Source organism: Anolis carolinensis, chromosome 4 (genome assembly GCF_035594765.1).
Source record: "Anolis carolinensis isolate JA03-04 chromosome 4, rAnoCar3.1.pri, whole genome shotgun sequence".
NCBI lineage: Eukaryota > Metazoa > Chordata > Lepidosauria > Squamata > Dactyloidae > Anolis > Anolis carolinensis.
In genome coordinates this window covers 156,749,394-156,765,718 of record NC_085844.1, presented here as the reverse complement: position 1 = coordinate 156,765,718, position 16,325 = coordinate 156,749,394, and the positions used below count along the sequence as shown (strand labels likewise).

Here is a 16,325-nt window from a genome sequence, read left to right as displayed (position 1 = left end):
ATGTCAAAATCTGTAGATGCTCAAGTCTCATTATATTTATTTAGTGTCAAAAGCATTGCATAATAAATAGTTTAAAACTGATAAGATAAAAGGAATCACAAGCTGCTAAACAGATTTATACCAAAAACGGACAACAGTGACTGCATTGTCTGTACTTTTAAGCAGTTCTTCCTCTGTGCATAAGTCTGGGAATTGTGGGCAAGCATACAGATGCTGAGTTGTTTGTTCTGCTCCACAGTCACACAAGGTGGAGGATTCTTCTAGGTAGTACCATTTTGCCAGGTTGTCTTTTGATCTGCCAATTCCACTTCTGAGTCTGTTCAGGGATTTCTGAGTCCCATTATATATAATGGCATAATAAAATGATGTCCCTTATATAAAATAACAAATTCCAGGTTTGCTGTTTGGATTGGGGGGATATTTTCAAGTTGTGAATGGTAGAATCTGTCAATGGAAAATATATGAACACAGAGAGCCAACTGGAACACAATTTTATTATCTGTGTAACAATGCTGACATTATCAAAATATGTGATGGATTAAAAAATAAAATGGAGGGGGGAACTGAGAAAAGGAAAACTACATTGAATCATAATTAGACATACTTATTTCAAAATGATAGGACTAAAAAACTTTATAGGATGCCACTAAACAGGATTAGGATTTTAAAGATAATGCGAATGAAGGGAAAGCACATAACAGAGGAAGGCTTAATGTTCAGATATCTACTTCTAAGTAGGAAAAGTGGGAAATGTCGATTTACAACCCAATCCTAAATATATTTTTAATCCATTTTGTTCCTAATCAATAACAAAACAGGGAATTACAGAAAGTGAGAAAAGCTCAGATTTGGATGCAGGTACTGACTGGTGACTGCCACCAGTCATACCAATGACATGACCCGATCATAGATGTTTTGAAAGCTATTACTGTCAAATTGTAATGGTTTCACCATGTCTATTTCTTAGAAATCTTTGTCACACAAACCACTTTACATGTAATCAAGGCAATGTGCTTTCCTCAAGGAGCTCATTATTTCATATTTTTAATTAAATACTTATCATAGCATTTAGTACTTATCATTTCTGGGGTGATGAACTTCACAAAGACAACATAATGTGTGTTCAGCAACCCCTGGCTAAAAAAATAATCCCCATTTCAAGATGAAAACAGCAAGATATTATTTAGCAAATAAAATAAGAGGGCTTCAATGTCCCTATCTGGCCCAAATCTGTGCTCAGGTTTTTCAAGTTCTCCAACTTTTGTTATTCTGCCAGAAGGCATTAAGAAAACAAGAAATTGCTGGATCAAAGCAAAGGACTACCAAGACCAGCATTCTGTTTACACAGTGGCTTTTGTCAGCCAAGATGTCCACAGAAAGCCCACAAGCAGGATGTGAGTAAGTAACAACCCTCTAACTTTTCTTCTTCAACAACATACAGGGCATACAGGTCCTTACAATTATTCAAGGATAAAAGGGAAATAGCTGATAATACCTATACATTGTTTTTGTTTAATGAATTTTGGGGCAAACATTAAAGAAGTGCAGCCCACAGAAATAATAGAATCACAAAGTTGGAAGAGACCTCATGGGCCATCCAGTCAAATCCCCTGCCAAGAAGCAGGAAATCACATTCAAAGCACCTCCCAACAGATGTCCATCCAGCCTCTGCTTAAAGGAAGAGACATGTTCGTGCATTACGTAAAATAGCTGAATTTCCAAATTGTTCTCTTTGAACAGATGTTTCCAGACAACTCAATAGATTTAACTACCTCTGATATCCCTTGCCTAAGAGAACCCTATAAAATACATGGAGTCACCATATGTTGACCAAGATGGCTGAGGGACAGCTGAGACAAGATCAGACCAGCTGAAGTTGTGTTGACTCCAAATTCATTTCACCCTAAAATGCTGGAAATTATTTCAGGCTACAATACCTTTGGTCTAATTTCATGATGAGGTAGAATGCCTCTGCACCAGTGGTTCTCAACCTGTGGGTCCCCAGGTGTTTGGCCCGCAACTCCCAGAAAGCCCAGCTAGTTTACCAGCTATTAGGATTTCTGGGAATTGAAGGCCAAAACATCTGGGGACACACAAGTTGAGAGCCACTGCTCTACAGTGTCAAATTAATGCAGTTTGGCCCCACTTTAACTGCAATGGCTCAATACTACTGGAGCCTGGGACTGGTAATTTGGTGAGGCACCAGCACTCTTTGGCAAATAAGGTCAAAATATATATATATGTTTTTCCCTTAACTTAAATAACAAAAGTACTGGACCAAATCACACCAAATTTGGCCACAAAAGACATAGTCATCCGGTCTGTTCTTACATAAAAAAACCCCAAGAAAAATAAAGTCCTAATTAGAGGGAGAGAAATAACTGTTTTCCCATTGCTGCCAGTTAGAAGGCTCAGCTCCGCCCACTTTGTCTCCTAGCAACCCACTCAGCCATTTAATGGTGCCCAGGGCCTCTTCAATCAGGCCTCTTCCACACTGCCTATAAAATACAAATTATCTGATTTGAACTGGATTATATGGCAGTGTAGACTCAAGGCCCTTCCACACAGCTATATTACCCATTTACAATCTTATATTATCTGCTTTGAACTGGATTATCTCGAGTCCACACTGACATATAATCCACTTCAGTGTGCATTTTATATACAGCTGTGCAGAAGGAGCCTTATATAATCCAGTTCTAAGCAGATAATATAAAATTATAAATATGCAGTAGAGTCTCACTTATCCAACATAAACACCCTGGCAGAACGTTGGATAAGTGAATAGGTTGGATAATAAGAAGGGACTAAGGAAAAGTCTATTAAATGTCAAATTATGTTATTATTTTACAAATTAAGCACCAAAACATCATGTTATACAACAAATTTGACAGAAAAAGTAGTTCAATGCGCGGTAATGCTATGTAGTAATTACTGTATTTACGAATTTAGCACCAAAACATCACAATGTATTGAAAACATTGACTACAAAAACATTGACTACTAAAAGGCTGACTGCATTGGATAATCCAGATCAGGGGTCCTCAAACTTTTTAAGTGGAGGGCCGGTTCATGGTCCCTCAGATTGTTGAGGGGCCGAATTATCATTTGGGGGGAAAAAATGAAGAAATTTTACACTGCACATGTCTTATTTGTAGTGCGAACGCCCCCCAACAATTATTTATTTGTTTGCTTACTACATTTATACCCCACCCTCTCTCACCCCGAAGGGGACTCAGAGTGGCTTACAAGTTGTATGTACATACAGTATATTATATTATTAGAATAGCACAATATTAGCATTATATATTACTATATTGTACTATACCACACCACCATACTGTAATATTATTGGTAATATTACATTTAATATATAATATATAATTAATATTATATTATACAATATTATTATATTGTCTTATTATTATTATCAGCTGCCCTGAGTCCCCTATTGGGGTGAGAAGGGCGGGGGTAGAAATACTGTAATAAATAAATATTATATTGTATTACATTATAATATTACAGTAGAGTCTCACTTATCCAAGATAAATGGGCTGGCAGAACCTTGGAGAAGCAAAAATCTTGGATAATAAGGAGGGATTAAGAAAAAGGCCTATTAAACATAAAATTACATTATGATTTTACAAATTAAGCACCAAAACATCATGTTTTATAAGAAATTGACAGAAAAAGCAGTTTAATACACAGTAATGTTATGTAGTAATTACTGTATTAGGAGCCCCCAGATGGCGTAGTGGACTGACTTGAAGGTTGGGTTGCTGACCTGAAAGCTGCCAGGTTCGAATCCCACCTGGGGAGAGTGTGGATGAGCTCCCTCTATCAGCTCCAGCTCCATGCGGGGACACGAGAGAAGCCTCCCACAAGGATGGTAAAAACATCAAAACATCTGGGCGTCCCCTGGGCAATATTAGTAAATGAAAGAACAATACAATATTTAAAAATAAAAACAATTTTAAGCAACATACTGTAAACCCATCAGGATTTCAATGGGAAGTGTGGGCCTGCTTCTGGCCAATGAGATAGTCAAGTTAAGTAGGACTGTTGTTGTTGTTGTGTGCCTTAAAGTCATTTCAGACTTTGGGCGAGCCTAAGTCTAAAACTGAGGGCGGGGGCCAGGTAAATGACCTTGGAGGGCCGCATCCGGCCCCCGGGCCTTAGTTTGGGGACCCCTGATCCAGATCATTGGATAAGCGAATGTTGGATAAGTGAGACTCTACTGTAATATGAAATAATTACTGTGATATAATAATACAGAACAATATAATCTCTAAAACCAGAACAGTAAATAAAGAGCAACGCTCTGAAAGCAAGGAAATTGGGAATTCCAGAAAGGAAACAATTGGGCCAGCTAACACTTCCCAACAAAGGATTCTCCCAGACAGGACACAAACAGGCTTTGAAGCTACAAGGCCATTAAATGCTAATCAAGGTGGCTAATTGCAGAATTCATACCTGCCATACTGAGACTATTAATTGCTATTCAAACTTGCCAACCAAGGATTCCGCAAGGTAGAAAGTGGCCAGGCTTGCAAGCAGCAAGGCTATTCAGTGCTATTCAACCTGGCCAACCAAGATTTCCCCTAGATAGAAAACCCCCTAGCTCTAAAGCCGTGAGGCTACTCTGCCCCATTCAACCTGGCCTAGCAAGAATGTCCTATGTAGAAAGCGGCCAGGCTTTTAAGCTGCAAGACTACTCAGTGCAATTCAAGTTGGCCAAGCAAGGATTCTCCTACTAAGAAAGTAGCCAGGCTTCAAAGTAGCTCTTTGATTGAGGGTACTACTCCAGCTACTCCAGAAAATGGCCAGGCTTTGAGGCTGCAAGGCCACTCACTGCTATTCCACCTGGCCAACAAATGATTCCCATAAGCCACAGCAACGTGTGGCCAGGCAAAGCTAGTCTATATATATACAGTAGAGTCTCACTAATCCAAGCCTCGCTTATCCAAGCCTCTGGATAATCCAAGCCATTTTTGTAGTCAATGTTTTCAATATATCATGATATTTTGGTGCTAAATTTGTAAATACAGTAATTACAACATAACACTGCATATTGAACTACTTTTTCTGTCAAATTTGTTGTATAACATGATGTTTTGGTGCTTAATTTGTAAAATCATAACCTAATTTGATGTTTAATAGGCTTTTCCTTAATCCCTCCTTCTTATCCAAGATATTCGCTTATCCAAGCTTCTGCCGGCCCGTTTATATTGGATAAGTGAGACTCTACTGTAAAAGGGTAATGAAATTTCGGCCTAGGACAAAACAACAAAACTACACATCCCAGAAACACTAAACTTGGCAGCACAACCCCTCATCCAAGCTCCAGCTACTCCAGAAAACAGCCAGGCTTTGAGACTGCAAGGCTATTCCACCTGGCCAACAGAGGATTCCCATAAGCCACAGCAATGTGTGGCCGGGCAAAGCTAGTATCTTATAAAATTACAACCCCCATGATTCCATAGCATTGAGCCATGGCAGTTAGTGGTGTCAAACGTCACTGATTTTCCATGTAGATGGACCCATAGTGGCTGAGTGAGAGGAGGTTGGACCTGGCTCCTCCCTTGTTCCATCCCTTGCTTTATTTAGCTGGTTGGGCAGTTGTGCTGCCAGTTCCCTCTGCTGGTGAATCAGCCATTGGAAGAGGCTTAGCCCAATATAAGGGGAGCTCTGCCTACAGGTAGTACATTGTTTGAGTCAGAATTGTTTATATAATCATCCTAAGGTCACTGCTCTGGCAAAAATTCAATTAATATCCCAAACACAGAAAGAATGGCTGCAGCAGATAACTTTCTGATATCTGTGGATAGGTTGCTTTGTCATTTTGCAGATGCGCAAACCCTTTCCTCTGCTATGGACATAGTGGAAGTGGGATATGAGCATGCACAAAAAACCTCGTTATTATTACTACTACTATTACTATTAACCAGTGTATACATTCAGCGTTGCCTGGTTGTTGGAGGGGCTAATGCCCCCCTGCTTTCATCCCTTCTTTCCTTTTCCCTCCCCTTCTTCACGTCTCCATGGCAACAGGGCTCTCTGTGGCTCTTCCGCCCTCCCTCCCTCCCCTTCTGTTTTTGCTTTCTTCCCCCACCTTCTTTCCTTCCTTCCTCCTTTCCCCTCATACACTTCAATCTGCCCTGCTCCCTTTCTTCCCCAGTGATATCAGAGGGCCACTTCACCAAGCAACAGCTTTTTTGATACAAACAAGTATACCCCCATTATGGTATGGCTTTCCAAAGGCTTTCATGGCCGGAATCACTGGGTTGCTGTGAGTTTTCCGGGCTAAATGGCTATATGTTCCAGTGGGATTCTCTCCTGACATTTCACCCACATCTATGGCAGGCATCCTCCAAGGTTGTGAAGTTTGTTAGAAACTAGGCAAGTGAGGTTTATGTATCTGGAATGTTCAGGGTGGGAGAAAAAACTCTTGTCTCTTTGAGGCAAGTGTGAATATTTCAATCGGCCACCTTGATTAGCATTGAATGGCCTTGCAGCTTCAAAGACTGGCTGCTTCCTGCCTGGGGGAATCCTTTGTTGGGAGGTGTTAGCTGGTCTTGATTGTTTCCTGTCTGGAATTTCCGTTTTCAGAGTGTTGTTCTTTATTTACTGTTTTTAGAGAGTTGTTCTTTAAGTTTTTTTAATACTGGTAGCCAGATTTTATTCATTTTTATGGATTCCTCCTTTCTGTTGAAATTGTCCACATGCTTGTGGATTTCAGTGGCTTCTCTGTGTAGTCTGACATGGTGTTTGTTAGAGTGGTCCAGCATTTCTTTGTTCTCAAATGATACGCTGTGTCCAGGTTGGTTCATCAAGTGCTCTGCTCTGGCTGACTTCTCTGGTTGAGTTAAGTCTGCAGTACCTTTCATATTCCTTGATTCGTGTTTGGACAGTAAATAAGAAGAAACGCAAAAAAAAAAAAAAAAACCCCGGGAATTCCAGACACAAAACAATCAAGGCCTGCTAACTTTTCCTAACAAAGGATTCCCCCAGGCTGGAAGCGGCCAGGCTTTGAAGCTGCAAGACCATTCAATGTTTATCAAGGTGGCCAATTGCAACATTCACACTTTCCTCCAACAGACAGGAGTTCTTTCTCCCACCCTGGACTTTCCACAGATATATAAACCCCACTTGACTCGTTTCCAACCGACCTCTGAGGATGCCTGCCATAGATGCAGGAGAAACGTCAGGAAAAAATGCTTCTAAATCATGGCCACAGAGCCCGGAAAACTCACAGCAACCCAGTGATCCGAGCCATGAAAGCCTTCGACAACACATTTCACAGTTAGCCTTCCAAACAGCCAACTTTGTCCTGATGCAGACGCAGGCGCACAGACTGAGTCCTGATTGGCCCACTGCGGCAAGAGTGCGAAACCCTCACTGCTGAGGGAGGAAGGAGTCCGCTTCGCACGGGCGTGGTGACGTAAGAGGAGCGTGAAAGGAGGCGGGAGGGGTGAAGGGTCAGAGGGGAAGCAACCAGCATGGCGGGCACTTCGGGGAAAGGGAGGTTGCCGAAGCCGGCGGCGTGCGATGGCGAGGCGGGGGAGCAAGGAGGCGCCGCGGAGCAGAGCCAGGCCGCGTTCCCGCCGACGTTCAGCGTCTCCGAGATTAAGAACAAGCAGCGGCGCCATTTCATGTTCCTCCGCTGGAAGCAGCAGCAGAGAAAGGTAGGCGATGAGGGGAAGAAAGGCCTCTGTCTCAGAGGAAGGAGCTCCCTGGCCTTGTGCTCAAACTAATGCCATTTAACACCGCTTTCACCGCCGTGACTCAGTGCTATGGAATCCTGGGATTGATAGTTTGGTGAGGCACAGGCACACTTTGGCAGAGAAGGGTCAAGCCCTTGCGAAACAACAACTCCCACGATCCCATAACATTAAGTGAGCCATGCCCGTTCAAACATGTCCAGTGCGGAATACATCTCACCACGTTAAAACAGTGGATGTGAATCTTAATGAGACATGCCGCATTATCACAGCTCGTCTACACCACTGGAGGAATTACACTGTTTAGCTGGTATTGCACCTGACATCCGTTGGGAAGTAGCAGCCAGTAGGCCATTGCAGTGACATCGCCGGCCCATCCTCTGTTTGGGTATCATCCAGCATGCCAACAACTTAAATCAAGAAATAGCTTCCTAAGATCTACAGAGATGCTTGCAGGAACACCTCAGCAAATGAGAGTCTAAAAGTAGCAGGATAAAACCAGGAACCTTAGTGGCCGACACCCTCATGGGCACACAGAAAACTGGATGACCTGAAAGGCGCTGAGCAGACTGCGCTCTGGCACCACAAAGAGGGGTCCATGACACACGAGTGTGAAGAAGAGTAAACCACAGACCACTTATTACAATGCAGTCTGTGCCCAGCCACATGCACAATGGAGTACCTTCTCACAGCGACACCAGAGGCACTCCAAGAGGCCAGCTTTTGGTCAAAGGAATTCTAATGTAATGCCAAGTTTTTAACTTTGTGTGTTTTTAAAAATACATTATAACTTTATCTGCAATTCGCTTCTGATGCGATAAATAAATACCAGCATGCCTTGGAAGAGAGGGCTCAAGACCTTGCAAAACTACAACTCCCACAATCCCATAACATTAAGTGAGCCATGACCTTTCAAATGGTGTCAAACTGTGTTAATTCTGCATTGTAGATACATCCTCCTCCTCTGGAAGACCATGGTTCAGATCCCAGCACCAAACAGCAGTGGGTGGCTTTGGGCAAGTCACACTCTCTCAGCCTCACAGGAAAGCAAAGTCAACCCCCCTCTGAACCAATATTGGCAAAAAAACAAAACAAAAACAACAATGATAACTTCACCTTATGGTTGCCATCAGCTGGAAATGACTTGAACGCACACAAAAGCTGGCAAAACCAGCTCTGCCTTAAACCTTTGAAATTCATGAGGTTTTCATAAATTGCCTGGTAATTTGAAAACAGCTATACCTGAGTAAAGCAAAAAGGAATAATCACTGGTGGAAATGTAGAATGTGAATAAAGCATAGAGATCTGGGGATGCTGAGGAATAATTGGAGAGTGGAGGTGAGTGTTGAGGTTTCCAAGAAAGACTGGTCTGCAGTCAGTTTCCAGTTGTGTTGGTTAGGGATTCAAGCCATATCTCTATTGAGCGATAGATCCTCATTTCTAATGCAGACAGTCCCCAAGTTACAAACATCTGAATTACAAATGACTCATAGTTAAGAACAGGGCTGAGACAACAGGAAGTGAGAGGAATTTACCCATTGGAAGAGAAATTCACTCCTGGAAGTGGTATAATGAGGAAAAAAAGGTATCCATTGACGCTTTATCACCAATCCTTGTTTTCACAACAACCCAAATTTTTCAAAATCCAATTATCTTCCCCCCCCCCCCCCCCCCAATAATCTTTATTAAAGGTTTTCAAAATTACATCAATTTATCTAAGGGGGAAAAGTGTGGGGGTAGGTTTGGGTAAACAAGATAGGGGAAGGATAGGGATAAGGAAAGGGAATAACCCTAAGGGATGGATACATATATGAAGGTATGATAAGGTACATCCTAAGGATCCAGGTAGGGTGTTGGACTGGAGAGGGGAGGGAGTGATTTGAGGGAAAACGGGGGTGGGGGTCTAGGTTCGACTCCCGGAAAGGTTCCCTATCAAAAAGGGAATTATCCCAATTATCAAAGGGATAGAAAGTAAGATTAAATCTTCTTAACAGGGGCACAGACAGCAAAACAAACACCACAGCGGTGTTAACACTCCCCTATACTATCCAAATTCTATCCAAGGCTGGAGTTACACTTAAAAATTTTCCTGTTCCAACTTTCATACAAATTCAACTAAAGAACCTACAGAACCTATCTGGTTTGTAACTTTGGGACTGCCTGTACTGAGGATGCCTGTGAGATGGAAGTTAGATAATCCAAAATACTATAATGCTCCGTGCAAGCAACTTGGGAAATAGAAAGTGTTATGCCTTTCAGTGTTTGTTCTAAAGTCTGGATCATTGTAGAAATGGGCTATTCCCATGTATGTGATCTGTGATGGTGCTTATGTATTACTCAGCAGTATGTGTTTTCCTCTCCCTCCCTACTTCAGGAAAAATTAGCCATTAAGAAAAAGAGGAAAAAGGAGCGAGCAGCACTTGGAGACAAGGTAAAAGGAAACATTAAGGGCTAATAAGTTCTCATTTATAAAAAATACTATTAACTATTAATAATGTTACAATTTCATAACTGGATTTTGTTACATTTCATTTAGTCTTTGAAATGTGTCTAGTGGAAGACAGCAAGTAGTGGTCATCCGAGATTATATAGGAAGCAAGATACCTATAAGGAAATAAATGGATGTTGTTCAGTACTTCTTTTACCTCACATCATGTTGGAGTATGAAATGTAATTCTTAATATTAATGGTATACTGAGAATAATGTACTATTGCAATGTAGTAAATCTGACCTGGAAAGTTTTTAATTAAGACCACTACTGTGAAATTCATTAAATAACCTTACTCAAGTGACTACTGTTAAAACTCATCTTGCCATCCTGTAGTATGGAAAGAGGCAAAACCACCTCTGAATGTATGAAAAAATAATACATTCTAATTATTTTTGAATTCTGACAGCTTTCAATTGTGCCGTAATGTCTACTTACATGAAGTTATCAAATTCAATAAGCATATGAAATTACTACTTTAAATGTGTGTGCATGAGTTAGAACCACAGCTTACTTGCCCTTAGAGTATACTCATTGGAATCAGTGGGAGCCTTCCCATTGACATCCCATTGACTTTAAATATGACTAAGTCTGAATGAAACTCATTATTTTGTATTTCCATGCAATCATTGGCATATTGCACTACATTAGAACTCTACTTATCTGAAGCATTTGAAATAAACGGTGAGAGTGCAGTAAGTTTATTTGATTTTACTGCTGGTGAAATAATCCATCAAACATTTTAGCTGCAGCAAATGTAGTTTGAAAATCTGTTTTAATGAATTAATATTTTATTTTCTGCAGGCACCGCCAAAGCCAGTTCCAAAGACTATTGAAAACCAGCGTGTATATGATGAAACCACAGTTGACCCAAATGATGAAGAGGTAGCTCTTTTTGGAGAACACTTCCACCCAAAATGCCACCCAAAATTCCCTCTTAGTTTTTCATTCATCTTGTCACCCGCAGAATTATTTGATAAATAACTCCAACCCAGTAATATGGATAAAGCATTCGTTCTCGTTTTCCTTCACAGGAACAATGGCAGGGCACTGATCTAGAGCTGATGGGACTAATTTCTTTAAAACTACCACATTCTCAGTAAAAGGCTTTGTTTGTTATATTTGTGGTTTTAATTAAAAGTATCAGGTAGCAGATGAGATGGAAAAAGTGAACTGCTGCCAGAGACAATAATTTGTTGACTTAAATGGACAATTAGTTTCACCCGATTTAAGGTAGTTCTTTCTCCCATCTTGAAAATATATCTCTAGCAGCACCCTGAAGATAAATAAAAAATGTCTAATCTTTCTTTTTCCCAATCATATTTTTAAGGGCCTGGTGCACGTTGTCTGATAATTATATCTTGTGTCCAGGCAATCTTTTGTTAGGTGAGCTTGTATATAAGAATTTCTAGGGAGTAGCCTCGTAGTCTGGTGTAGCAAAATCAGTTAAAAGTTTTGTGTTTATTAAAGAGAATTGTAGTATGTAAAACCTTATGTGACCTCAGACATTCCCACCTCTAAACATTTCATTACCCTCTTTGTGAGGAAGTAAATTGTAAAGCTCTGCTGGGACTTTGCTTTCCCTAATTGCAGGTCTTATTTTTTTAAAAACAAATGATACGTAAGTGTAGTTTCTTACATTACACATTATTATATACTTCCAGGTTGCTTTGGATGAAGCTACAGATGAATTTGCACCCTATTTCAACCGGCAAACTATCCCAAAGATTCTTATTACAACATCTGACAGACCCCGTGGAGTAAGAACACAATTTAAAAGAAAACTATAAAATGTTTATTTCATCATGGTTGTATATAATGTGAGGAGCGTAACCCTTGAGCATTTATTGGATTTTGACTTCACAGCATCTTGTAAATAAATTTGGCTGAAGTCCCTTTAAGAGAAAGCTGCTTAAAGCAGAACAGTCCACATCTGGCCTTCCATGTTTTCTGTTGGCAAGGTTCTTGCTCATACTGTACTATAATTTTTTTTACAAAGCCTACATTGATGCTCCCAGAAGCCTTTCAAAGTATCCTTGCAGCACGGACAACTGTCAATGCTGGCATTGCAGGGAAAGGCTAATCCTAATCATGTGACTCTTCCTTGAAAAACTCTGTATTTAGACTTTTTAAATGCAGTCAAACTTGTAAAAAAGCTGACTGCTCTGTATTAGTGAATAAAGTCTATAGAAAATGTTGGGAGCCACATGGTAGCAATGGGGTGTCTTCATTTACTTTGGCATGTGGATCTGTGACATTGCTGGCATTCCGTCCCTGAATCAGTTTGGCCTGCAAAAGGTTCACCAAGCCTTAGGAAGAAATTGAGTACTTGATTGTACTTTTTTTTTTAAAAAAATGATACATAGAAATGTCCATATAGCCTGAGATCTAGTGACACATAGCAATGTATTTTTAAGCATATGTTGATTTGTTTAAACATTCTTGCCTAATTTTTGCCTACCCCCTTCCTTTTTTTATTTTTTTTTATAGAGGACTGTGAGGTTCTGTGAACAGTTGTCAACATGTATTCCAAACTCACATGTTTACTATCGAAGAGGGCTGGCTCTAAAAAACGTTATTCCGCAGTGTATCGCAAGAGACTTTACTGATATGATTGTGATCAATGAAGATCGCAAAATACCTAGTATCCTTTGTTGATGAGATACTTCATGAAGCAATTTAAATATCAGATACTATTTGAGAATTGAAGTTATTCTGGGCTATAGCACTGCTTATTGGGAATAAAAGTTAACACTTTTAGTCATATTCTCCATGCTTTATTCTTCAGTTTTAGTCTATGGTGCACAGCTCATTATGAATCTTAACTGCTGGAATAGATGGTCTTGTCTTAAGTCACTTGCCTGAAGGCCCAACAGCTCATTTTAGGATGAGTAGTGTTAGACTTCGTAAAGAAATTAAGGTGAGTTTAGTTTCATGGTTTGGCCCTGCTTGTATAACTTTGCTAGGTATAACATTAATGTTTTGTGTCACTTCTTCCAGCGAAAAGGGAAAGCTCCCACAGAACACCAACCTGAAATTATTCTGAACAACTTTACAACACGGTTAGGCCACTCCATTGGTCGCATGTTTGCATCTCTTTTCCCACACGATCCTCAGTTCATTGGTAGACAAGTGGCTACATTTCACAATCAGCGCGACTACATCTTTTTCAGATTCCATAGGTGAGTGTTCAGAGACTCTAGACCAGGGGTCCTCAAACTTTTTAAGCAGAGGGCTGGTCCACAATCCTTCAAACTGTTGAGGGGCCGAATTATCATTTGAAAAAAGAAAACAAATTCCTATGCACACTACACATGTCTTATTTGTAGTGCAAAACAACAATAATGAAAGAACAATGCAATATTTAAATATAAAGACAATTTTAACCAACATAAACCTATCAGGATTTCAATGGGAAGTGTGGGCCTGTTTCTGGCCAATGAGATAGTCAAGTTAATTAGGGTGGTTGTTGTGTGCCTTCAAGTCATTTCAGATTTGAACGAGCCCAAGTCTAAAACTAAGGGCGGGTGGGGACCAGGTAAATGACCTTAGAGGGCCACATTCCACTCACGGGCCTTAGTTTGAGGACCCCTGCTCTAGCCACTAGGGTGGGAATTTGTATATTACCAGTTTGCTAATATTGCGTACTATTTTCTGCAGGTATATCTTCAAAAATGAAAAAAGAGTGGCAATTCAAGAAGTGGGACCACGTTTTACCCTGAAATTAAGATCTCTTCAGAAAGGAACGTTTGATTCCAAGTTTGGAGAATATGAATGGATCCATAAGGTATTGTTTTGGTATTTTCCCAGAGCTGCCTAATTCTATATAATTAGAAATATTAATAGTCTAGATCAGGGGTTCTCAAATATTTTAAGCTGAGAGCCCGTTTACGGTGTCTCAGACTGAAGGACTGAGTGGAGATGGTCTTAGTACTTATAGTAGATTGAGTTTCAAACAGTTCCAACGTAACAAAAAAGGTTCTGCCCCTCCCCATCTGAATATGCACAAAATAGAAAGATTGAAGCTTTGCTTTACTGTCACTAAAGACAGTTGATCAGTTGATGACATTGATGGATGAACTTGCTTCTGGTAATAGCTTTGAAGTTTTTTCAATATCAACGGGAATTGTCAAATTGTATAATAACCTAAATAAAGGGTGAATTAGTTACTGTAGTATGACTAAGCCTATGTAAACAGAGCTAGGAACTTACTACAACCAGTCCAAGTCGGCCTGACTATTATATTTATAAAATCTGACATAAAAATGTATACTGATAAATCCTCTCATTAGGCCTAATGCAAATAAATGCTTGACAAGTATTTGTAAGTTGTTGTCCTGAGGCAAAGTTTTTTTTCTCCTAATAAAATGCTCTCTTCATTTGATAAGCAAATCTAGTTTTATCCTTTATCTTTCAGCGTCGTGAAATGGACACAAGTCGAAGAAAATTCCATCTATAAGACCAAATTAAGGCACTGCTGCTTTTCCTTTTTCTGCTGAATTAAGAAGAGCACAAGGACTGGGATATTGTCTTTAGTAACTCCTGGTCTAAAGGGAAAAATTCCACTAAGACATCTTTTCTTCACCGATTTAACACCGATTATCTTCAGTGCCTTAACTTCCTAAATGTGTTTCTATTTATTTATAAGGAGTAGAACATTTCATGTGACAATGACAAGAAATTCTATCTGCTGTCCACTCACAAAATTAAAAACTTTTTTAAAATGCTCTTTCATAATCACTTAACTGTTTTCTGTGGGAGTAATTTCTCTTCAGAAGTAGATTGTATTTTAAGACCTAGAACCTTGCTATAATAAAAAAAACCATGTGTTATGAGTTACTTCTCAGAATTAGCTGTCTAAACATTTACCTAATATTTTTACCCTGGTGGGTTGTTTTCTACTTCAGAATATTATGATTGGTGCATTCAACAATTCAGAATTGCCTTGTTATAAAGGAAAGAAAGAATAACAGAATATGTTTGGTTTAAACATGTCTGTGTTAATATATAAAAAGAGAAAATAGATTGTATTATACACACACACACACACACACACACACACACACACTCATGTATACGTCTCAAAATTTTAGTAAAAAAAAACAACCCAGAAAACTTAGGTCAACTTATCCATGGGGCAAAAATATCCCCTACTCTGATAAGAGTGGCAAAAGGCAAGAGCTTAGTCCATCCCAGAACTTAAAATAAACACTGAACTCCTCTATTCTCTGTTATGGTACTGCTTCTGACCTTTTTGAATGTCAGAGCAAGAAAATAGCGGCAGTGATGATCAGAGGCTGCTAGCCCTGAGTCAGCATTGGTGCTTTCCTCTCTGTGGAATTATCCTTGACTCACAAAGGCCATAGAAAAATCCATAATTTTAGCCCGAAACCTGCACTCAAATTATACATATGGTTGACCTATATTAATATATATGGCATTGCTTCCCACCATTACCCATTAATCTGTACTAAGCAGGGAAGCTATTTATATCTATACTATAGCATAGGCTAGTTTCACGTCATAACTAAAATAGAAATGTTCCAAACAATGCCTTGTATTAGACATGTAATGTCAAGAAGGGAATGCACCTCTAAGTTAAAAACTAATATCCTTGCTCAGATGTGAATACCATGCTCAACACAAGTTTTTTAGCCAGTAATCATCACATTTTGCTTTGATCTATTATGCATGGGCATGTCATTTTGGTATTTTGATTACAAATAAATTTCCTTAATAGTTACACAAGTTATAAATAGTACATTTCAAAAATCATTTAAAATACGAAGTATCCATTTTTATATAGTTTGCTGCATTGAATTATGAACTAGCATTGCGTATTGGTCAGATGTTTTGTATCCATTATTCCATGCAAATTGCATATATGTCTAAAGTCTGTTATTGGTCTTGATTAGAGTGGACTCATTTATCCAGTCGGCTCTACCTAAGTGTCTCATCATTCACACCATGAATGTGTCTGCTCTAGTCGAGATTAATCAGCAGGATGCTAACCATAGACAGCTTTCTCAATCAACTCTAATGTCCACTGAATAAATTTCTTCACAGACTTGCTAGGTTTATAAGCAGTGTGTGGTAAAACATATTTAAGGATGGA

General features: G+C 39.6%; 2 protein-coding genes across 2 annotated transcripts in view; one reads left to right on the top strand and one right to left on the bottom strand.

Moving 5' to 3' along the window:
* The window catches only part of LOC100552598 (uricase), a 122,753-nt gene extending 115,426 nt beyond the window's left edge, over positions 1-7,327 (bottom strand). The window contains exons 1-2 of the mRNA XM_062978091.1: positions 7,170-7,327; positions 3,785-3,918 (exon numbers count right to left, since the gene is read on the bottom strand). Coding sequence (XP_062834161.1) covers positions 3,785-3,856 — 72 coding nt within the window. The 5' untranslated portion in view covers positions 3,857-3,918; positions 7,170-7,327. The remainder of the gene's footprint in view (positions 1-3,784; positions 3,919-7,169) is intronic.
* A 117-nt stretch (positions 7,328-7,444) lies between these two features.
* rpf1 (ribosome production factor 1 homolog) lies at positions 7,445-15,049 on the top strand. The gene is made up of 9 exons (XM_003223061.4): positions 7,445-7,685; positions 10,096-10,152; positions 11,015-11,095; positions 11,875-11,970; positions 12,701-12,854; positions 13,048-13,130; positions 13,211-13,392; positions 13,871-13,997; positions 14,628-15,049. Exons 1-9 carry the CDS (start codon positions 7,500-7,502, stop codon positions 14,667-14,669), a joined length of 1,008 nt encoding a protein of 335 aa, XP_003223109.1. The 5' UTR covers positions 7,445-7,499; the 3' UTR covers positions 14,670-15,049.
* The last annotated feature ends 1,276 nt before the right edge of the window (positions 15,050-16,325 follow it).